Source organism: Puntigrus tetrazona, chromosome 7 (assembly GCF_018831695.1).
Source record: "Puntigrus tetrazona isolate hp1 chromosome 7, ASM1883169v1, whole genome shotgun sequence".
Taxonomy (NCBI): domain Eukaryota; kingdom Metazoa; phylum Chordata; class Actinopteri; order Cypriniformes; family Cyprinidae; genus Puntigrus; species Puntigrus tetrazona.
The window spans coordinates 27143336-27166620 of NC_056705.1; the positions used below are offsets into that span (position 1 = coordinate 27143336).

General features: G+C 38.5%; 1 protein-coding gene across 2 annotated transcripts; it reads right to left on the minus strand.

Moving 5' to 3' along the window:
- Window positions 1-22103, minus strand: sin3ab (SIN3 transcription regulator family member Ab). Of its 2 annotated transcripts, XM_043244262.1 has the most exons (21): window positions 21923-22102; window positions 19792-19999; window positions 18689-18868; window positions 18497-18603; window positions 16562-16853; window positions 16225-16479; window positions 14488-14640; window positions 14242-14397; window positions 14054-14140; window positions 13807-13925; window positions 13443-13653; window positions 12897-13013; window positions 12546-12784; window positions 11046-11229; window positions 10386-10953; window positions 9902-10071; window positions 9637-9810; window positions 7240-7332; window positions 3105-3199; window positions 1037-1238; window positions 1-712 (listed from the first exon to the last, which is right to left on the minus strand). In XM_043244262.1, exons 2-21 carry the CDS (start codon window positions 19966-19968, stop codon window positions 491-493), a joined length of 3801 nt encoding a protein of 1266 aa, XP_043100197.1. In that variant the 5' UTR covers window positions 19969-19999; window positions 21923-22102; the 3' UTR covers window positions 1-490. The 2 variants fall into 2 exon arrangements, with proteins under 2 accessions (XP_043100197.1, XP_043100199.1); XM_043244264.1 differs by lacking the exon at window positions 1-712 and having other exon boundaries at window positions 1108-1238; window positions 3070-3199; window positions 21923-22103.
- Between the last annotated feature and the right edge of the window lie 1182 nt (window positions 22104-23285).

Below are 23285 nucleotides of genomic sequence, written 5' to 3' on the forward strand. Positions count from 1 at the left end.
AAAAAAAAAAAAATCGATTCGAGATACTCTCTCATTTTCTGAACACGTATGTGGTTGAAGTGAACCACAAAAGACATATTGCTAACAAACTACTATTCACCTCGAAGAGATGAAAAATAAAAAAACGATATACAAATGGGCATGAACTTGACCTGTATTTGTAAACCATCCTTTTCACAAAAAGCCACTCAAAAGGACTGATTCTTATTGTCTTGAAAATTGGATAAAAGTCTGACTAGAGCTGCAGCGTTTACAAGAAGTGTTTTCTTGCTCTCGTGATTGAAGGTCACTAATCAACTGAGTATAAAGTCCAGGGGGGGGAAAGACTTCAATCTAAAAATTTAAAAAGGTAGAAATTAAAAAAAAAAGAAGTTAGCAATCCTCGAAGAACTCAATGGCGGTCAGATTTTAATTTCAGTGCTACTTCAGTCATCGTAAAAACAACATAAAATGGAGGGAAAAGCCCTCTCTTCTGTTGAAAACTTGAGCTTTACAACGTAGTGCTGTAGGTGACTTTGTATTTGTTGATGTTCTGGAAGTGGAGGATCTTGGGCTCACAGACGGTTCTGCAGGGCAGTAGTCCATCCTGGCCCTCTCCCATCAACCACTTGTAAGTGGTGGTCGCCATGTCGCTGGTCACATGCTCTTTCCGCCACCTGTCCAGCCACTGCTGAAAGCGCTGATGCAGACGGGTGCTTACTCTCTGGTGAGACTGAAAATCAGCAAGACAAACAGAAATCAACCAATTGTGAATACTGGCAACCAAACGTGTTTTTTGTGTCCATAGAAGAAAAAGCCAATAGGAACCAAAACTATCAGTATTCCTAGATTTGTGGAACATAAAATATTGTGTTTACGCTTAAGTGTGAATTTGGGTGGACTATCCTTTCAATATATCAACGCTCGCAGTTTCTGTTCAAGAAATAGTTAAAGCACAATTACAGTAGAAATGTCTTAGCCAGTATGGGAGGATGGGGCTTCAAATATTGTGTGGGAAAATGGACTGCTTTTAAATCTAAATCTGTCATCTATATACCTGATGTGCTCTCAGCTGTGCAGTGCGTCGGTACATGTAGTCCTCGGACTTGAAGACGTACACCATCTTGTAGGAGTTGAGCTTAAACATGCACTCCATTTTTGAGTCCTCGCTGCCCTCAGAGGATTTCTTGGCCGTTTCTTTGGTCTCTCTCACCTGCATCTCCTGACCTTTCTGGCACTTCCTGATTCGCCTTAGGTTCCTTAAAAAGAAAAAAGAACAAGGTTTGTTTATCTAAAAAAAAACGAAGCCTTTCTTAAATTTAGTACAAATGCTAACATGTTAAGGCTCAGCATCTGACAGCCTAAGGAGAGGAACATCCTAATCAAAAAGAAAAATTATGCACCAATGCAACTGTCTACAGTGCACCTGGGTCTCAACAGATATGATAAATTACCAACAAAAATGATAATCTCCACTGAAAACTCATATCCATGGCAAAACCGTATTGATAAAGTGCCAAATCAAGGTACTGGATGAGGAAAAAAAAAAAAAAAAAAAAAAGAAAAGGAAAAAGGTAATTTCCCTGCTTTGAATTAAAGACTAAAATTAGAAGTGTACTTACCAAAGGTTACAGATGTGAATGGGCATAGAAACCATGACTCTTATTTTGAATTCAGGACTTCACTTAAAGAAACTAGCCAATCGTCACCAAAAAAAAAGAAACCAGGTAGGGAATAAGGTTAAATGGCCAGGATATGGGTTGACATTGTGCATTATGCATTGCATGACCATGCACTAGAACGTTTGTTGCATTCATTTTCTTAGCAAAAACAGTGGTTGCAAATGTCAGCTACTCAACCTCACACCGCACATAAACAGAAATGAATCAATCCGAAAGTAAATAAAAAATTTGACTGTCAGTTTGTGGATGAACATGGAGACATCAGAAGCATCTCTCCAGCACTGCACATAAAACATGCATTACGAAAACTGAAAGAACAAGCAAATCAATCATCCTCCCATGCTAGAGCTCAAACGTCTGTTGGAAAGAAATACACGCACATTTGAGGATAAAATTCAGACCAGAGTTTTATTGACAAGCCCCTCTCTCAAATACAGCCGTCAGACCGTGGTGAGTTTAAGTTCAAGTTCGAGTCATAACACCACTTTGTAAACTGACAACCCCGATCAAACTCAATAGAGTATCAGCAATGGGAGGACACATTGTCTCTGAGATCTCAGCATACAAGGTCTACTTACTCAAATCTTACAGGCTATAAAAGCATTTGTACACAATCATGAAATCAAGTCACATACAGAAATGTATCTGTGAATAGAATTACACAAACAGACCACAGCACACTTTATGTGAGAAAGCAAAGAAGTTTTCTGAAACCCAAAAGTGGGCTACTTTAAAAAAGATTATGAAAATCTATTCAAAGGAAAGTACAGATCTGGACAAAGCACTCTGCTTTTTTTTTTTTTTTTTTTTTTTTTTTTTTTTGAGAACAGGCTCATCTTATCTAAATGCACAGTCTTCAGCCTCTTTAGAAAGTTACCTTTCCAAAGAACATGGTGACTCAACCGAACCCTTTTAAGAGCAGGCATATAAAAACATCTTCCATATTCTCAGATGAAAAACATTAAAAATGAAATGAAATTTCCACCTCATTAAACGTGTTATAAAGTCTCAACCGCGATTTTTCCCTTAAAAAAACAAAAAACAAAAAAAAGGTGCACATAATTTTAGATAACACCTCTGCACACATTCCCCACAAACACACCATACTTACAATATATAAATAAGCGTAAAATAACCAATGTGCCTGTACTGTGGCCACATCTGAGCAGAGATAAACAGCCTAACAATGAGTTTTCATTCAATAAATTCTCAATAAAGTGCAAATGCAAGCAAGCAGAGAGCTTGTGTGTTTGGGTAGAAAAAGAAAAAAACCAAAAAAAAAAAAAACAGGAGATTACAAACAGGCAGCACTTGTACAGACTCCCAGACATTTCCAAAGACTACCGAAAGTATTCCTGGGATGTTCCTGTCTTGAGCTGATGCTTCATGGGAAGTTTAAAGGACTCACGGCTCTAAAGATGGGTGTACTTGGTTGAGCCTCACCTGGGTAGAAACACAGGCTTCTGGGAGAGGTGCTCTCGCAGCTCTGGAGAGGCCGAGCTGGTGTTCAGATATCGCTCCACATAGTCGGGCCAGCGCTGTAACACACAAGCAGACGTTCAATGTTACTTGTTAGAATTACAAATTCACCGTTAACAGCATTACTGTCTGATTATTGCTGAATATGTGAATATCACCTCCAGGATATGCTCTGCATGGCAGTTTTACTGCGTTGTTTTAGAAAAAACGAATTTCTTTATATGAATCTTATATGATGCAAAAGCTCTGTTCATCTATTACCGCTTGAAAACGTCTCTTTTTGGAGCACAAGACCAAAACTGATATAGTCAAATGTAAAATAAGTCTGAATAAAATTAAAATATAGTACTACATACAGAGAGGCTATGATTGTGTATTATACAAAAAATAAATATAATACATTCTGATACTGATATGTTCTTCTGGCATTCAAAATAAATGAATACATGTGGAAAACTCCTCTCCCTTCTACCATGTGCTCTCTCTTCTCTGCCATGCCTCTCCTAGCAAAATAATTGAAGTCATTTCAAGCGCAAAATATTTTAAGACATACTTTTTTGGGGCGCTAAATAATAGCACAGATACCAGTAATTTGACGTTAGTAAAATGTGCTTAATTTAAATACTCTCCTTTTGCATCTGAAAGGGAAACTCATAAATATGCATATTCAATAAAGTCAGGCCCAAAAATAAAATAACTCTCCACACCTTTTCAGTGCTAATTCATTACTGCGTGTCTTTAGTAAAACCTCGCAGTACAATCTTAATGCCAAAAGACTGATCGTACTGGTGCATACTGTTAGTAAAACTGGTCTTTAATATTATTGCAAATAAAATTTTATAAACACAATCATAGACCAGAGAAGTTGTTTATGAATGCTTCACACATTTGAAAAAGCAATATAAAATGTCAGAAAGTTTAAAAAAATTAATTTCAATTTATTTAGCTTTCACGATACACAATCTACAATCAAGTCAAACTACTTTGCCTGAGAGCACACACAATTTTTGGACACACTTTACATTAGGTGGTCTTAACTACTATATACTTACATCCAAAAAATCTGATGTACTTGTGTTCATATAGTCTTGCAAAGCACTTTTGCTGCTATTGAGGTGGGATAAAGGTAAAGTTTGGTGGTATGGGTAGGTTTAAGGGTAGGCTAAGGTATAAGGGATGGATCAACAGTGTAATTTTTTAATGCAAGTACAACGTAAAAACATGTACACAATAAATGCACTGTATCAAATTATTAATTTAAACGCAAGTGCATAGTAGTTAAGGTCACTTAATATAAAGTGGGACTGTTTTTTTCTAGACTGCAAGTCCAGAGGAACTGTGGGAACTGATGCAGACGCAAATGTACTTTGACAATATCTTTATGCAAGACCCACAACCAGCGTCCCCTAGAATACCGTGGCATCCACAACGGCAATTAATCCAACACCACTGTCTGATTTCATGTACAACTTCACAGCATACAATACACAAAGGTCCACCGTCTGTTACTATCTCTGTAGACTTTATAGAAGGATCAGTATTTCCCCACTTATTCTTCCATTCATCAAACAGCACCTTGTTGTTTCTGATCCAGCGGATATTGCCGCAGGGAGTGTACCTTGGCAATATGTTCAGCTGTTCGAGCCACACTTATTCTGTGTCCCGGTAACACTGCCACAAACCCGAATGAATTTATAAAGGAAGTCCCTGAAGAGTGAAGAACTGGTGTAAGAGTCGTCAACAAAAAGCTTGTAGTCAGTGTCCAACAATTTGTCATCCACATGGGCTCTACCAGAGTAATAACTCAAAATGGACTGTGCTCAAAGAGATGTTCCCTCCAAAATCCCTAGCACAAATAGATTTTGCCAGGACAAATGTTTTTTGTCCAGCTTTGTGGGTTTTTTTCCCCCGATGCAGTAGAAGTACAGCTCCCCACCATTCATTCATCAACAGCAATGATCTGTAAAGCATAAAGTCATCTCGCAGGCCTCCCTACATTCCTCATGGAGTTCATCTTCAGAATGCTGATTATACAGACCATATCAAAACCAGATAGAAAACTTGTGCATGATTTGAGCCTACCTCAGCAGAACTGGCTCAGTGCAATGTCTTAATATCTGGTTCATGAACACTGTCACCTCGCTTCTGTGGTGCTACGAGAAAGAGCAATATGGAAATGACACCATTTTCGTAATTCCCCTCAACAAGTCTTGCAGTAGCAGGTGGCACAGATGTAGCCGATGTTGTTGGATACAGCGATGCAGCAGAATGACAAAATCTCTTCCCCTGAAGGATGGATCTCAGCCTTCAAGAAACGAGTCAGCAGATGGCCTATTGCAGAGCACAGAAAGTAGTGGAATGGAATAGCGCAAGAACTAAATTTGATTAATGAAGTTTGCATAACTGGACTGTGCACTGCAGGTAGGTTTAATGGTTTTGATGTTATACTCTATGTGGCCCATCCCTCCCTCACAAAAATACCACACTTTTAAAATCAGTTTTCAGGTTGGGAGCCTTAAAAATATCATACTTTGTTAAAATCACCTAAAGACAATCACACTTCTATCCCACCAGCCTTGCGTAGCCAGACCTTTAGACTGACGACATGGTAGATTTTATTGGCCAAGGCCTTTTCATGAAGTCATTTGACTGTCATGTCAAACAACCAACCAACCAGTTTTGTTTCAGCATCACATTTCGAGGTGTAGAAATGCCACCATAATAACAGACCGATGTGTAAAACTCTGACGTACTTTAAAGTGATCCCCGGGTGTTCAGACATTTATAGCTTAACATAACTTATGTCTCATACTGCTATATGTAATAGAAACTCATGAAAGATGTATGTTATTTAAAAACTCGATAACCATTTCTGGACTATGGGGGGGCGCCATTATTTTGACATTTATTATGACATCAAATGGTCGCACTCGGTGAACTACCGGCGCTTTTTACTGCAATAATTCAGAATAAACAGTTCAGAAAATAAAATTCTGATAAGATACCATATTGTGTCATTTTTAGTTATGCTAGGGCAACAAGAGAAGCGATGTATGCCTTTTCTAGCTATAAGAGTCAGACAAAATAATGGGAATTTAACAAGGACAAATAAAAAATCCTAAAGAACCATTTCTTTGTCCTCTCCATTTTAGCTCTGATGCCTTTGACTCTTTTAGTAGACCACAGCTACCAAAAGAGCTTACAAACGGCTGAGACAAGAAATGCTATGCCATTCCATTAGAATGTAAACATACCCACACTTATTAAGGTGCAACCGCCGGAGGAGTTTCTTGTCGCAGATTTCCTTCAGTGTTCAGTGCATTTAGACTTCTTGTAGAGGGAAAAAAATCATGGTATGGCAATCGGTTTAAGCCCATGCTTCTATCCATCGCGTCCTGTAAACTATTTCATTTGCTGTGGTCATCATATCAGTAATTTATTTTCCAAGTTGTTTATTCCGAGTTGTGTAGCTCACCGAACACAACCATTTTATGTCATCAGAATAATGGTGTCACCCACAGTAGGGGACATAATTTACGTTATATTAAGCCATACAAGTCTTAATACCCAGGGTTCCCTTTAAAGATTCTATGCCTCGAAATTTCGCATACTTAAAATCCAGCATTTAGTTCATCCTGGTAAGTGCTCGTCATCACAATTGTAAACTCGACAGCTTTCTTCTTCTGTGAGGGGTTCAGTGTCATCTGTTTCCAGGCGGAACATTAAAGAATGCGACACTAGTCTCCCGGAAATCCTGTGTAATTCAACCAATCCAATGATGACTTTGAAACTCCTGAAGGGTTTCCACTTTTGTGTGCCATATGCATCAGACATTCAGCATGTTCTGTGGTAGTGACGTCTGAGGCTGAGACTACTGTCCCACCACCAATAGTTTTAGCCTTTTCAAAACCAGATGTGTTCTTGTATTTCTCTGTGCTTTTTTTTTTTGTAATTGTAGATTAAAAACTTTCACTTGTGATGCAGCACACTGACACTGTAAGTGGGTTCTTGGATGGAATAAAACTTTGCAACAACACTCTGCCAGCAGTGCAGGCTGAATTAATAGGTAAAAATCTTTAGCCAAATCTAAGACATGTACCTCAGTATCCACAGGTCCATCTGAGTTCTCCTCCTCTGTGTCCAACAGCTCCACAGCCAGCTGCACAGTCCCTTTAGACTTCTGGAACAATAACTGAAAGAAAAGAAAAAAGATCTGTTTAAATATGCATGGATAGTAGACCCATAATCTAAAGCTATTTGTAGTCTGCATTTACTTACTACAATAATTATACATTCAGGTCCTATGGTTTCATATGAAGAATCTGAACTACATTTTGATTTGTTATAAAGTTTAATGTCCCTTACTATTGATTTTTGTAGTATGTCACACAGTTTTAAGTGAATTAAAACATTGTGCCAAATTTGAAATCTGAAAGTGCACTGTGTATAAATTTATTGTCTCTCAAAAGAAAGTCAACTTTGAAACATTAAAACAAGTTGTTTTTAAAACAAATCCCAAGCCGTTTCATATTGATGTCAACATGAAACTTATTGCCCACCCACTTGTTGGTCTTTCCCATTATAAAATGCAAATTCATTATTGGCTGGTTTCCCTGGTAACGCTGTACACAAAGCAGCACTGCTCTCACAAATGCTCCTTTATCAGGCATGATGAAATTAAAATGAAATCGAGCAATTGTACTAATAACTGCAGATTAGTGCCACGCGAAGAAAGGGTTTTTATAAAAAAATTATCATTAAGCAAACTGTTTGGGAGTTGTTGAGGAAGCAAGGTAAAAATAGACGCATGTAAGACAACGAAAGTGTTTTTTGACCATGCATGCATGTCAACCTGTGGTTGGGGTCTCCCAAAACATGAACCTTTCATAACACACAATAGAGGTACTTTAAAGAATCATGCTAGGTATATAATCCAAGCCATACGTTTTCTCTTATAAATCCACAGGATTTAACCTAAAATGCTGAGAGAAAAAAAAGACACTACAGATAAGTTATCTATCTACACAGATGATACTGTGGTTAAACAAAATAGTTAAATAAAGAGGAAGATGTGAAGAGAGGCAGCAGATAACAGCGTGACATTGAAAAATGTGGTCATTAAAACAAAAAGCAGCGATTTTGGCCGATTAAGCCACTTTGACCGATAGCTTGATGGATGGTCAATTGGGTTTGCTTGAAAAACCAACAGAAAAGTCTTATCAGCATTTTCTATACAACCATCCTTTACTGTGACTTCAGCTTTGTCACTGTGAACACAATTGTAGTACAAAAAAAAGCATGTTATTTCTTTCAACACACCGTAATATATCCCCCACACTACTGATAAAACTAATTCTTTTTGCTTTTCTCAAGTGAAGTCCAAAAGCAAACTTCAGTTCTGATGTGAACACTTAGAATACACATACAACTGAACATTGAATTGTGTATTAAATCCAACCTGGCATAATTACTCCTTTTCTGCTTGGGGTTTTTTAATACACAATAGAGATGAAAACATCAGCACAAGACTGTCTGCTCAGACAGATCAACGCCTACTACTTCATTGCCCATTAAGCCCAATCCACTTATTTATTATGAATACAACTGTATCACTGGACTAAAAATAACATTACCTACCAAAGGACAAATATTAGGAAAACAGCTATTTATTTTCAACTATATAAATGTCTCCAAACCAAATTATTGGTTTACAATTTTACAAGCTTTGCAAACACTTTTTTGGAGAAAAAAAAAACCCTGACAGAAATGGCACAATATATGCATAACCATGTTATTCCACTGATTCTACTTAAACACTTTTTTTGTAAATTGCTTTCCTTAGGTCCAAAGTATGCCTCAGTTGTGTCACAAATGTTTAGCATGTCCATACATATGAAAGTATGCTTTTGAGGTTGCACAAATTAAACATTATAAAGTTTTGTCCTTGTCTAATGTCTACACTATTTATCTTGTGAAGTTACAAATATGTCTTTGTTAACACGTACTAGTGCGAGGGCACTGAGAGACAAAGACAGCTATTGCTTTTGCCAATGCCTCTAGTAATTCTAGTACTCTCTAGTTGTTGTTCTGTTCCTGCCATTGTTTTCCCACTTGAAACTTGTTGTCTGGCCCAGTGTTGCCATGTTGTAAAAAAAAAAAAAAAAAAAAAAAAAAAACTCAAGGCACATGTACACTTAGCTTGTAAAGGTAAGAAGAATCAGGCTGCATGTGTACAATACTATGTTGAAGCCGATGTTTACTTAGAATATCCATAAAAAATTACAGTATACTTTAAGCTTTAATTGTAATATGTCCAAATTCAGGATATTTGAACAGTAGGTGTAAAGCACCCAGATGGCACTTGATGGCACCCAAGTGTGCATTTGATGGAAACTTTCCTATCCCATGGTCACAGTAAAGCAATTTCAAATTCAAATGCAGTACCTACACGATAACATTTGGCAAGTGCGTCTTAAATTAAAACCGAGAGCCTTACCTTAAAACAGTTCTCGTCGGACATCAGCTGCTCAGCTTTGCGCTGGTAGGCTGATTCGGCACTTCCTCTAGAAGCTTGGGTGGACAGGGATCCACCGGTGGCTTTGTTGGCAAACTCGCTAAGGTAAAGATCAGTCACCTGTACACAGATCTCGTCGCTTACTATATGCTGCAGCTGTGGGAAAAGGAAAAAGAAAAATGAAACCACAAGATGACATTTTAAACCACCGAAGACGCTCGCTAAGAAAACAAGAAAACAACCCTACCTGTCTCACTATACTCTGGATGAGTTTATCCATGGTGAAGGCAATGTAGGCATGGATGGTAAACATTTCCCTCAGCTGGTCCTCGTACTGAGATGTTTCCATGTTGCCATCCAGAAGGTTTCGCACCATCTCTAAGAAGGCTGAGTAGTACTCTTCAACATCGATGTCCACTGTGAAAACAAGCAGGTGATTTTAATTCAATCGATCACCAACAACAGCATTATAAATAAACAAATTAAAGCCCTAATCTACGAGTCGCTTAAAGTAGTTTCCATGGTGACAGCGCCCTGAGGGTTGGCATCTAAATCTGAGAGAAATATCATTAGCTCTAACATGTGTTAAAACCCCTGAGAGCAACTGGTGATAAAACATTCGCCTGCCTTCACAAATTTAGGACGTCACGCACTCAAGTTTTCATCTTTGGTGTGAACCATGCCGACACTATGACTACCGGCTTAAAACCTGAGTGAAATCTCAAACTTACTGGGTTCCTTCAAACGCAGCTGGATGGCCGGGCTGTCATTCTTCTCTCTTTTCAGTCCCAACACACTTCTTTCCCACTCTCTCTCTTTGGCATCTTCCTCAATCTGTTTTTCCGCCTGCGCGTAGATCCGTAGCAGTCGGGAGCACAGGATCTGATGCAGCCGTAGAAAGATGTACCAGTTATTGTTGACATAGAAGAGGTTGTAGGGATCGTCACAGTTACTCAGCTTCTGCTGGGTAGCTGCTGTATGGCTGAAGAGGAGCTTGGACTTTGTTGACGTCGTCCCATTGTGCTTTTTAGTCCCGTCTTCATCTGGTTCGGTCTCCTCTTCTTCCTCCTCCTCCACATCAGAAAGCTCGCAGCGTCGGGTGAACAGCATGTCGGGGATGAAATGGTATATGATCTGTTTGATTTTGTACTTGTCGTCTTTGTGGATCCCGGACTGCCTCTTGACGTGGTGGATGATGAGAGCGGCCGCGTCTTCCAGGATCTGGCTGTCCTCATACATGAGGGTCATGTGAGGGCCTGAGGGAGGGGCGGCATTGTCTTCTGAAGCCTGCTCTTGCCGCTAAGTGGATGAAAAGGCCATTATGTTCAACCAGACAACATTCAAAATCTCAAATTTTTGCCTGAAATGTGTACATTTGGATTGTTTCATACCTCATCATAAAGAGTCTCGATTTCATTGAGCAGCATCTTGGAGCGAAACACCTTTGTGTCATTCTGTTTGAAGTTAATACCCTGGTGATCTAAAGACTTCAGGTAATACTTCTCATTCTGTTCCCTCCAAATCTTATTGAAGCCACGCTGAGCCTCTCGCCACTCTTCTTCTTTAGTTTTCAGCCTAAGAAGACAAACACAATGAATTCTGTGAGGTAAACTTTAATGAAAAGAACTGTTTAAGGCAGAACTCTCTATCTGGGGGAAAAAAAGGCTTTAAGATGATTAGAAAACACTTATTGTGAAGAAAAAAAATACGGTAAATTACTTGGACTGCATTTTTTTTGTTTACAATTTTAAATTGGCTGTTTATATATTAGATTAAACAAAAATCACACTCAGTGTTAACAAGGTGTGAACATGTTTTTGCCAAATTCTGCTGCAAACAGGAAGAGTGACCTATGCTGTAAGGGCATTAATATTTGTAAATGTTTTCTTTAAAAGAGCAAAATTCAGCATCTTTTAGTTGATCTAAATGTGAAATGTGAAAATTTTGCATTCACATTAAATTCTCTAGTTTTACTGTGGTCAGAAACTGAAATATTTTTGTAGCTATAAGTTATTCTTTCAAGTAAAGGCAGGGTATCTGCTGACTCTTGATATCAATTAATACTTTTTAAGGCCCTTTGACCTGCACAAATAAAATAATACCATATGAGCAGGGTAAGACAGTATCTATGATAACATATGGACTGTAAGATGGTCGTAAAAAGCATGGTTTACAGCAGTTTTCACAAAAACAATTTTTTTTTCAATGTATACAATTTCTTAAGAAATGGAATGTCAAAAGTATTCATTATATTAATATAATAAACTATGAATTGCAATATTAATCAAAGGGTCTAAGGTAAATATAGAGCTTTGTGCCTTAATAGTTTAGATTTGTATAATGTATTCTTGTCGATCCATAGTGTTTGCCGCTGTAAAAATTAGGCGATTTCCAAAATGGTCTGAACAAAAACATAAGATTAGCTGACTGAAAGTGCACATTTATTCTCTGTACGTCCTGTACAAATGTATTTGTTTTTTTTTTAATTTTCTTTCCATTTCCAAAATTCAAGACCTCTCAAAATCATAACTGAAACTTTCTTGTACCATTTAAGACTTTTTGTGGCCCAACTAAATTTAAGACATTTTAAGGACCCACAGAAAACTTGAAAAGCTGGAGAAGTTTGAAGTTTAAAAAAAAAACTGCATTAGGCCTAAAATCTAGATTAAGATTTTAATTTGAAAAACGATGCAGTCCTATATGCTTTTGAATAATCGTGTACTATGATATTTATATCTTACAAGAATACCAAAAAACGTTTTAAAAACTATGCTAGCTAATCTACGCTCTTTCAAAGAAAGAGCCTTTTCTCTCAACAGTGCATGACATTTTTATAGCTTTATGAATTTGCTAGGAAGGAGTCACCGTCAGACAATAACATTTATGCTGACCTTTTGAGTACAATAGGTACAGAGACAGCAGGGTTCGTCTTAAGCCCATCTATGATGTCTGGAGCTTTATCACCATATATCCTCTGAATAGCTTTACGATGGATGACCTCAGAGGAGCCTCCGATGGTGTTGTCCAGCCGGAACTTGGCCTGTTCCTCAGCAGACATGCGCGAGAGCCTCTTTTGAACAGTCTCCAAAACACGGATGGTGGCGAGGTTTGTCTCCAAAACCACATCAAGCTGCACAACACGTGACAATGAACTGAACATCCTATTTCACTCAAGACAACGAAGCTTTGGTAAACTAAAGTAATAGAAATATGTGATATCACTGTTTTTTTTTTTTGCTTACCTCAAAGCGCTCATCTTCACATCGATATATATGCTCTTCATACTGGGTCTTTTTGGAGCTGACAAAGGTTGAGTCCTCAGACCAGGATGGAAATGACACCCACGTATCATTCAACACCTAAAAATTATTCAACATTAACATAGGGCTGTTAAATTAGATTTTTTACAACAAGATTATTGTAAGACAAGCACATCCCATACTAGAAACCTACATTTTTATAAAAAATAAAAAATAATTGTTGGACTGTCAACCTGACTGACTTTGTACAGCATTATTGAATACATAGTATTAAAGGTATAGTTGACCCAAAAATGAAAATTCTCATTTAAACGGTTGCTGAAAAAGAGAGATAGTACTCTCTCTACAGCATAATTCCTAGCAACTGAAAAATAATTCAAATTGCTTAAATAATCAACCCCTAAGCAAATGGGTACCTCATAGTACCAGTATAACATATACCATCAACCAACAATTTAGCTTGAATTGTTAAGGGTGCAAAAGAAATAAATTAAATTTGTACTAGGTGTGAAAGGATGGTGAACTCACCTCTTTGCACAGTGGAGTCCTGCCTGTACATCGAGGCTGCTGGAAGCTCTTGGGAAGGGCTCTGTAACTGGAGCCCAATCTTTTGCAGGACGCATAATCAATTTCCATTGCAATGCCTTCAGTGGCTCGCTCTTTGGGAAAGCTCTCAATATGGGCACACTCTCTATAGCCGAGGAAGTTCTTGAACCATGTAAAAAGCTCAGGGAATTTCCTGATAATCAGAAAAAGCAATAACCAAAATGTCAGAACTAATGTGTTTAATAGTTTTATTGATTTCTGATTTATAATTAAATGAAATAATGGCTACATAAAAGCCTTTAAATCAGACTGAAAGTATGTCAATATGAAATTCAATTCCACCCACCCCAAAAATGGCAAGACCAGCTGCACAAGTTCAGCCCGTGAGATTACTTCTTGATTGAAGATGACCAAACAGCGTAAGAAATTGTCGTAAGCCTCTGAACTCCGCAGAGCTTTTCGCACCTGAGAAGGGAACACCGTATATAAGCCACATAATTCACTATAATCTTTGTAATATTTCCTGCACCAACTTAATGTGGTTATTTTTGTATTCCATTATAACCACTGCAAGACTATATAAAAGCACTCACCTTTTCGAAAAAGAGAGATTCAGCACCAATTCCAAGTTTGCTGGCTTCTGCCATAGAATGGTCTTTTCCCATAAATTTTTGCTTTTTCTGTTGAAAAGTTTAAAAAGGTTAAATAACGCTGGTTGATAATACAAATGTTAAAAAGAGCAATTTTTAATGTTTTAATATAAGGTTTTATTAAAAATGACCTTCACAGGGGGCGTAGTGGGCGGCCCTGGGTGTCTGCGGATTTGACATCCATTCTGATTAAACCTCTGCTTATTGTTCAGTTGGGGTCTCTTTACAGTCACCCCATGATCAATACGCACAGATTCAGCCTTCTCAGCTGTAGTCTTGCTCAATAACTGAAGATAAGAGAAAGCCAAGTTCAGCTCTATTATTTTTTTTTAGATATTATTACCACAGATTGCAACAGACCAGATCTCAAAACGTACCACTGAATTGTTAGCATCTGGCAGGAACTGGCCGAATTCTGAAAGAAGGTCCTCTTGGTTCTTAAAGAGCTGGGCCACCTGAGCATAGACCTGCTGCTCTGTGAGAGTGGGTGTGTAGTTTCCTCCTGCCTCCTTAGCATTACGCTGCTCCTTCTATACAACCAACAAAGCACGAGATTACAGTAAGCTTGCAGCATAAAGGGCTGGAAAGACACCGAATGCGCGAATGTTTGGTAAACGGAATTGTTTGGCTAAAAACACCAAAAAAAATTGCATCTGTATGTGTTCGGCTGAATAAACAAAAAGACAGAATAAATTATACCGAACAATGATGTGACAATCAAACTGAAGTGTGCACTAATGCAGTATATATGTCAGCAGTGAGGAAGAATTTAAAACTTTCTGTGAAAGAAGCAAAAATGATTAATTATTAGCGCAGACAGTTATTTTTTTTTAAATACATGCACAAACTGCATCTTTTCTGACAGCTCGGTATGAGCTCATGCCAATGTCTGCTTGTTAGCCAGGGTTCGAAGTCTAAAGCAAGAGGAAGAATTGCGCTGAAACAGTGTTACTTTTTTTAAATGCACGTGACCACGTGACGCGTGCAACAAACATTATTTATAAATCTGTGGTTGTCAAAAAAAGCACTACTCTTCCTGCGGGTTTCTGCACAAATTAATGCAAAAAAAGAAAGAAAAAGCAAGAATTCAACATTCAGAAATGGCAGTCATTTTCCTGTAAAATAAAGTTGAAAATAAGACAATAATAATAATAATAATTAGGTCTGCATGTTTAATTGAAGGTGACCGTCATGTATATTTTATCAGTAAGCTGGTTTTGTAATCAGTAGTAAATCTCCAGCACGTGCTTTGAGGTGGAGCAACATTTCCTACACAAAGCTGTAGTTCACTGACAAGCTACACAATATTCAATATTCGTTAACCGTTCATTATTGCAGATGATTAATTCGCGCAAAAATTTTATGAAAGATATCGTTCTGCAATAAAGAAAGCTGTTTGCGTAGCTTATGTTCTGTGTAGCAAATGCTGCTACATCTGAAAGCATGTGAAAATATCACATTTAAATAACACGTTTTTATTTCAAACTCTCAGTTGAGTGTTTAAAATAAATTCCTCTGTGAGATTATTACACAGAATAAGACACGCCACATATTTAATAGCATTCTAAGCAGTGACAAAGACACTGCATTATTATATACTTTATAATAGTAAAATCATTAAGACATATTAGTCGTGTTGAATCAGTAAAAGGAGTTAAATCGGTTTATTTAGTTAGCATTATAAGGTGTGTTCATTCTTCAGTGGGGTGCATTTACAGTTTCTGTGCAAGAGATTTCTTTGAAAAGCAAGACAAAACAGAAAAAAAGCGTATTTGGCTATTTAATTTACACAATGGCAAAAAAAACTAGCTAAATACACGTGGAGAAACATGAAAAACCATGTTTGGTATTCGGACTTTGGACAAGCGTTTTATTTTGCTTTGACCAAGTATTTGCATTTTGGTACATCCCTACGCACTACCGTTTTGAAATTTGATGTGTGTAAAATGTATTCAATCTTTTTAAACAAAAATACAACAAAACAGTAACGATATTAGTCTGACTGGCCCAAACTTTTGATAGCGTACTCGGGTGAATAAAAAGGTTGGTTGTACTACACAGCGGTACAGAGCATTCTGACATACAGATATTGTCCTCAGCGCCTCAGCTCTCACCTGGTATGTGTGCAGAATTTCCAAGAAGGATTTGTAGACCTCTGGCTGGCCCTGAAAGCGGTTCTTGATTTTGTTCACGTAGTTGATAGCGTGGTTGAACTCCACAGGCTGGTTGTTCTGCAGCGGGGTTGAACCGGCAGTGCTGCTGCTGCTGATGGGAGTGTGGGACTGGACCGAGGGCGAGCGGGGGGAGGCGTACGAGGGAATGGACGGATTAGGCTGGCTGGTTGGGGTAAGTGCAGGAGACTGCATTGGCTGTGGAAAATCATAGAAATTTAGACAACTCTGCCAATGCACAACTCAAACGAGAGCAGAGGGTAAAACAACCGTGTTTTACCTTGCTGATCTTGGCAGGGGTTGGCTGGCTAGGGATGACCAAGGCTGCAGTGCTGGTGGGAGCTGCTGTTTGGGTCTGGTGCTGCGCTGGCTGTGTTATGGGCAGGTTTTGAACAGAGATACCATGCGGGGTGATGTGGTGGATCTGCCCGGGAGTGGTCACATTAACCAGATCATTGGTCTGAACCTCAATCTTGTAGCCAGGAGGCAGGAAGGTGTTGAAGCCCATGATGAGATCTGGATGACCCTTGAAGAGCTGGGAGACTCTGCTGATCACACCTGGTGTATCAATGCTGACAACACAAGGACATTTATGGATTTGCAGTATCCTTGAGCCCAAGAACACACGATCATAACAGTGCTTGCAATAAAATTCTTTAGGGCCCTATGAAATCATTTTCATTTTTTTAATGAATTAATTTTTTTAAGTTTAAATGTTTTGGAATTTTTCCTTTTCCTGAACTCACTTTTAATTGTTAGATAACATTTTATTAAACAAAAAGCACGCCAAATCAAAAAAAAAAATCTAATTTAATAAGAAATATCTTCAGGAAACAATTTAACATCAATTTATTGAAAGTAAAAATAAATCATTTTTAGAGGCCTATTATTGTCATTTGTTAACAAAATCCGTTTAAGCATTAATTACTTGAATGCAAACTCAGTTTATAATTTAGATTTTTTACAATAGCCCTATCTTTTGTGTATTTTTTATGGTTTTCAAATGAAGGCGTTACACATTTATTTATCTTTTAATCAAGTGAAACATGAGGCTGCTCATGTATTCATTAATTTTTTGAGACGGCAGTCGCTCAAAACACCCAGAGCATCTTGGTTGCTTCAGTATGTTCTTAGTAAACAAAACCGCTCGTCTGCACCATTTATTCAGAGACAGACAGAACATACAGGATTTAATACTTAAGCAATCTTTTTGCAGCTTAAAATGTACTTATACTAATTAATATTACAATTTAATTTAAGTGTATTGACCAAGACACTACTTTTGATTAATTCATCCAAGTTTTTACAAATTCTGTGACTTTCTGCACTATGTTCAGTGACATACTGCACAACACAGCTAAAACCTGACTTCCTCTAGTAGCTCAATTGGATTGACACAGCCATACAAGTTTATAATACACATTTACATGATGAAGGCAGCTAGCTAGCAAACTGTAGGCTGTAGTAACTAACAATAATGACGGTAACTCACAACTAGCAGGTGAACTGCTGATGTGCTCCATTTAATTATAGTAAAAAATTTTTTTTTAAATTTAACCATAAGTATCCACCTTAAGGACATCTTCACATTTACAGCAGCACAATGAGATGTTATGAACAAAATCCACTGATACTGATAGATCTGCTTGAAAGTAACTTCTCAGTGCGCAGCACTTCTCATCGAGGTGTCAAAAACCGTTGTGCTTTGTTGGTTCTCACACTAAAGATGAATACTGAGTTTAATAAGCAGATTTAATTTAACATTTATTTATTAACACCTTGAAATGCCCTGCAAAGGATGTGTACTTTCATCTGGAAATGCAAAACATTGTAAAACAGGGAGGGAATTCATTAGAAAATCAAAAAAATATATTAACAAAATATAATACTGTTCTTAATGACTGTTGATTACTGTTCTTACAAAATAAATAAGGATTTATTCTCTTCAATGCTTGACCTACTGGCACAAACGTTTTTTCTCCTCTCATCACCGACAAAGAAAGAGAAACCGGAGCACAAAGGCAGCCACAAGCACGTACAAAGACAGGTTAAGTGTCTCCCTCAGCTACCCTGACCGAGGATAAAGTCCCAAGGGCGCTCACCAAAACTAGACCAACCCATTTGAGGTATGGAGCTAGACAGAACTAGAAGGGACAGAAGCAAAACAAGCCCCGAGAACAAAACAAATCTTACAAAAACAAGACTCAAAACTGACCTTTGAGACTTGAACTCCTTCATGATATCCAGGAAGTCATTGTAGACCTGCGGCTGATTGCCAAACTGAAGCTTAACTTGATCCAAATAGGAAAGAGCATCTTCAACCTGTAATTACATGCATATCAGTTCTCCAGCAATCCATCTAAATGAATGCAGATGATTCTCACGCTCTTCTAGAGAGATCTCTTACCTTGAGTCTTTGAAACTGCTGCTGACCCAGTGTTGGAGTAGGGGCAGAGGCAGGAGCAGGGGAAGCATGAGAGTGACCCTGGCCCACAGGCTGGACAGCTGGCCCATGGTGATGAGGCCCACTGTGCACAGCTGAACTGCTGGTATGTCCATGTCCACCAGAACTCTGGGTCATCGACAACTGGTCGAGCAGAGGGAGAAATGGTTAATTATCAGGCCTGCTAACATCAAGTGAAACGTCATTTCCCTTTTCAACACTACGGGATGAATTCCCATTTTTACAAATTTCAACACATTGTGCTGTAAGTAAGCAAATATGTGCGCGTTGTATTTCATTTATCAACTTTTGGGCCAAAGGAACACACTCACTCAAAGCAAGGTTGCAATTTCATTTTCCAATCATTCGTAATTACTGGATAAATGCTTTCTTTAAAGAAGTTGCACTCACAAATCACAATTTCTTTCCAGTTAAATCTTTAAAAAGCAGAGTGTAGCTCAAAACACACGCACATATACAGTGTTGGCCAAAACTGTTAGAACACCCAACAGATCAGAAAATATTGACATTTTGACTTTTTTTTTCATTTCATAATTTTAATGAATCACGAAGATGGTTGATCCGAGCACAACAAATATCAGTGAGTAAAGAGAGTCATACCGTTTTTATCCACTTTTACCAAACATTTGGTATGTCAACAGCACTTATCTCTAGCATAATGTCAATACGCTTCCTGTGAACTTCAACACTAACGTGATCCCATGCCTTCTGCAACTCAAGCCAAACGCTTTCCTTTGGATTTACAATAGTTCTGTCCAGTTTATTTTCCAACTCGACACAAATTCACACGCTGGGGTTGATGTTCAGTCTTTGAGGGGCCAGTCCACCATTTTCAATGTTCCAGCAGATTCCTTCAGCAGATTCGTTTTATTATAGTATTGTAATGACCAATTCAACAAAAACAACTTAAACCTCTTAAATCTTACCATTTTGTTCAATACTGTGTGTACACACATACATATTTTTATTATTTTATGTTTTTGTTTATTTTAATACGAAATATACAGACATACCAAAATAATGCCAAACGGTTGATGATTTTGTACCTGATAGGTCTGTGAGACGGAGTACTGCATGCTGGACGATGGCTGCATGTTGTCTGGTGCAGTCTCGTAGAGGGAGGAGGCAGAGTTGAGGACGCGGTGCTGAAAGCTGTCCACACCCCCGGGGAGCCGCCGCTGAGAGCCGATCACTGTGTCCTGATCCTCCAAGCGCCGCTTCATTATGTACTCATGCTCCTCACTGCGGTGGGATCTACAAACAAACAAATATGCATATGAAAGTTCCCGGACAAAAAAAAAAAAAGTTGGACGCACTTGACCGAATGGCATGTTTCTTATGATCTTAAAAATGTGGGACAACATGAGGGCGAGTAAAAAAAGTTTTGTAAATGATAAATTATCAAGAAAATATATAAAAAAAATAAAATAAATGTAATACAAATAATAGCAAAAATTATAAGACCAATCATATAGTCTTTCACCTTAATACATGACAATTTTAAAAATTGTTGAATTATTTTATAAACAGTAAACTAATTATTTTAGAATCGTATGAGTCACATAAATAGACAAAACTAATAAAAATTATAATAATAGTAATTTGTGTTAATTGGACCTGATAGTGAAATCAGACAAAGTGTCAGGTGGCAAGTTTGGTTGAGAAAGGCCTAGTGTGTTACTATGCAGTCTCTTAAAACACAGGATAGGTTTAATTTGTTCACTACACAAGTTTCTACATTTCTACATGGGCAAACAACGAATGCATATATAATTGATACTTTTTTTATGACTTAAGGTTTAAATCGTTTTTATACTACTACAGGCTTGTCCGAAGTTTGTCATTTGTTGTCTACAAATCAGTTTATAACCGGTTTGGCTAAAGAAACGTAGTACCGTTTATTGATGCATAACAACCCCGAAAGCGTTTAAACCTCACGTTGTCGTGAAAACGCAACGTGTCAGCACCCCGCCGAGAGCAGCTCCACTTTATGGCTTCGTGTAAAGTTATAGTGACACCTGTCAGACGCACTCGACCGCCAACTAATGACGCTCACTCGATGTCTGATCGACTCTTGTTTTAAACCGTCCATTATATCCCCCCTCGACTACCGCAGATCTGCTAACAGATACCGCGATGTTATGAGCGCTGCCATTACTCACACGAGACTGCGACAAAACTTTAAACAATGTTAGTTTTTCATAAACCTGTGTAGGCGGAGAGTGGTGAGCATACGCTTCGCTGTGAGGGAAACACGCTGGGGCTTGCGCCGTCTCGCTTTTATTTGAATGGCTAAAGCCTGTTTTATTCAACCGGACGGCTTCGCGTCGTCTGGCTGAGTGCGGGCGCGCGCGCGCGTGCGTGCGTGTGTGTGTGTCAGGCCTGAGACTATGACCTACACACTTCACAACACACTCGAATGCACAGCAAAACTCTATCGGATGCACGTATTGTGCTTTTAAATATGCATGTTCTGCGTGTTAAATAAAAGCTTCCCGAACCTCTACGAGGCGTAAAAAGAGGCGGCGGGCAGTAACCGCCTCTGTCCGATGCAGAGTTCAGACAAACGCAAACTGATCACAACAAAACAAAAACACGATCCGATCACTACCGCTTCCCTATTCGATAAAAAAATTGCGAATATAGCATCCAATGGTCAACCGAATAACGAGACCGTGCGATAAGGCAGTTTGGCTAGCACTCGGTGTTGCCAAGTGTTTCTAGCTACAAATCAGGAAGTCCTGCTGAATGGTTTCTACCGGTAAACACACAACTGCTCGGTGATCAAAGCAGCACTGTTCAGAAGACGCCAAAGAGCTCGCACTGATCGCTGACAGGTTAAAGGAAGAGAATGATTGCTAGACCTTCAGGATGAGCAGCTTGATCAACACAGCAGAGCTTAAAAACCTTGTGTAGCCATTCAGGCTAAGTGCGGCTAGCTAGCGCCTCGACAAATACTCTTATATAACCGCTAGCTTGACGTGCATCACTTCAAAAAAATCATGATTTAACGCCGCTGCGTTTGAATTTCTCTTCACCCGGGCGATTTACCGGCCATTTGGAGAGGATAGCTGTTTAGGCGTCATTAACTGTGAGAGTTAGCTACTTTTAGCCTGAATGAAGCACTGCGACGACGACAGCTAGCGAGGATCCGCTAGCACGCAAGAGCCAACTCACCCCGCAACAGACACTCCGGATCACTTCTTTCTGCTCCGCCGAGAAATCAAAACCTATGGAGCCTGGTAACAGCGCTCTCAAACGTTGAACCGTGTAAGGTTAGGATTTGAACGGCAAATTAAAATACACGTAAGCACCATTCAGTCAAGGCGCCAGACCTCAAATTGCATGCTAGGTTGCTAATTGGCTAACATGGGAAAACAACCTCAGCAGGAGGATCCTCTCTATCGGGGGCGTGTTCTTGGAGGAGGTCGTACCAACAAACTCCAACCGAGGACAGCGATTGGCGGAGCGCTGGAGAAATTCGAATATATCAGGTTTCTGCAGGATTTACCCTCCCGCCTCCTCTGACAAAAGGAATAGTAGTGGGGATTTTTTCGGCTTAAGGAGTCGACTCTTTTGAATCCGTTCACTAAAGATTCATACCGATCGCTGTTGCGTTTAGTGATTTTGTTTGTTTGTTTGTTTGTTTGTTTTGCAGGTTACAGTTGGTAATGGTTCTTTGCAATTACATTCTTCCCTGCTATGTAGCAGTGTTGTGGAGTAACTAGTTGCAAGTAAATAAATTACATAATTTAATTACACAATCAATGTAATTGTAATCTATTTTAGTTACTGAAAAAGTGTAATTAAGTGGCAGTTAGATATTAATGTTAACTATTACAAAGGCTGTGCTTCTAAATTTAATTAATCTTAATTCAAGCGATGGAGGATTTTGAAAGTCTGACAGTAGTACCGTTGAGTGCTGACTACTACTTTAAGGTTATCTACCTTGTTTAATGGTTTCAAAATGTTTAACAGTTGAAAACATTAGGGATTTAGAAGTGTTATCAAAAGTAATCGAATGTAATCAGTTACACTACTTATTGCATTTTAAATAGGGTCCCTTTAAAGTAATATTATAGAGTAACTTGTAATCTGCAAACAATTTTCCAGAGTAACTTTCCAAACACTGACATGTAGTATGCAAGAAATGCATTCAGTGATATGAAAAACTTAACAACGCAGATGGACGACCTGTTAAATAGCTCTTCGTGTGGAAAGCATCTTCTGTCTACAAACAATTGCATGTTAAAATATGGGAGTGCCGCCGCAGCGAGTCTTCTGTGTATTCACGGTGGAGTCATTGAATCATTCACTTTTAGGAAATAAGTGTCTTATTCGTAGTTTTCAGTCACGTGACCGGTTCTAAGACCTGGATGGCAAAACATCTATAGAACTACGAGACAAGTGTGTCAATTTTCCCATCTGTTTCACAGCCATAAATATTTAGGTCACCTCTCAAAACAATAAAGCAAAGGTATGTGAAAAAAACTGAAGTGGCCATTTACAATCCATATTAAGGCTCTGCGGCAATATTTCA

Excerpts from the sequence above, each read along its gene's own strand:
- sin3ab (XM_043244262.1), bottom strand. The coding sequence starts at position 19,968 with ATGAAGCGGCGCTTGGAGGATCAGGACACAGTGATCGGCTCTCAGCGG. Across the intron at positions 13,654-13,806 it reads CTGGTCTTGCCATTTTTGGG|GAAATTCCCTGAGCTTTTTA; the intron begins GTGGGTGGAATT and ends TCTGATTATCAG. Across the intron at positions 12,785-12,896 it reads GTGAAGATGAGCGCTTTGAG|CTTGATGTGGTTTTGGAGAC; the intron begins GTAAGCAAAAAA and ends CGTGTTGTGCAG.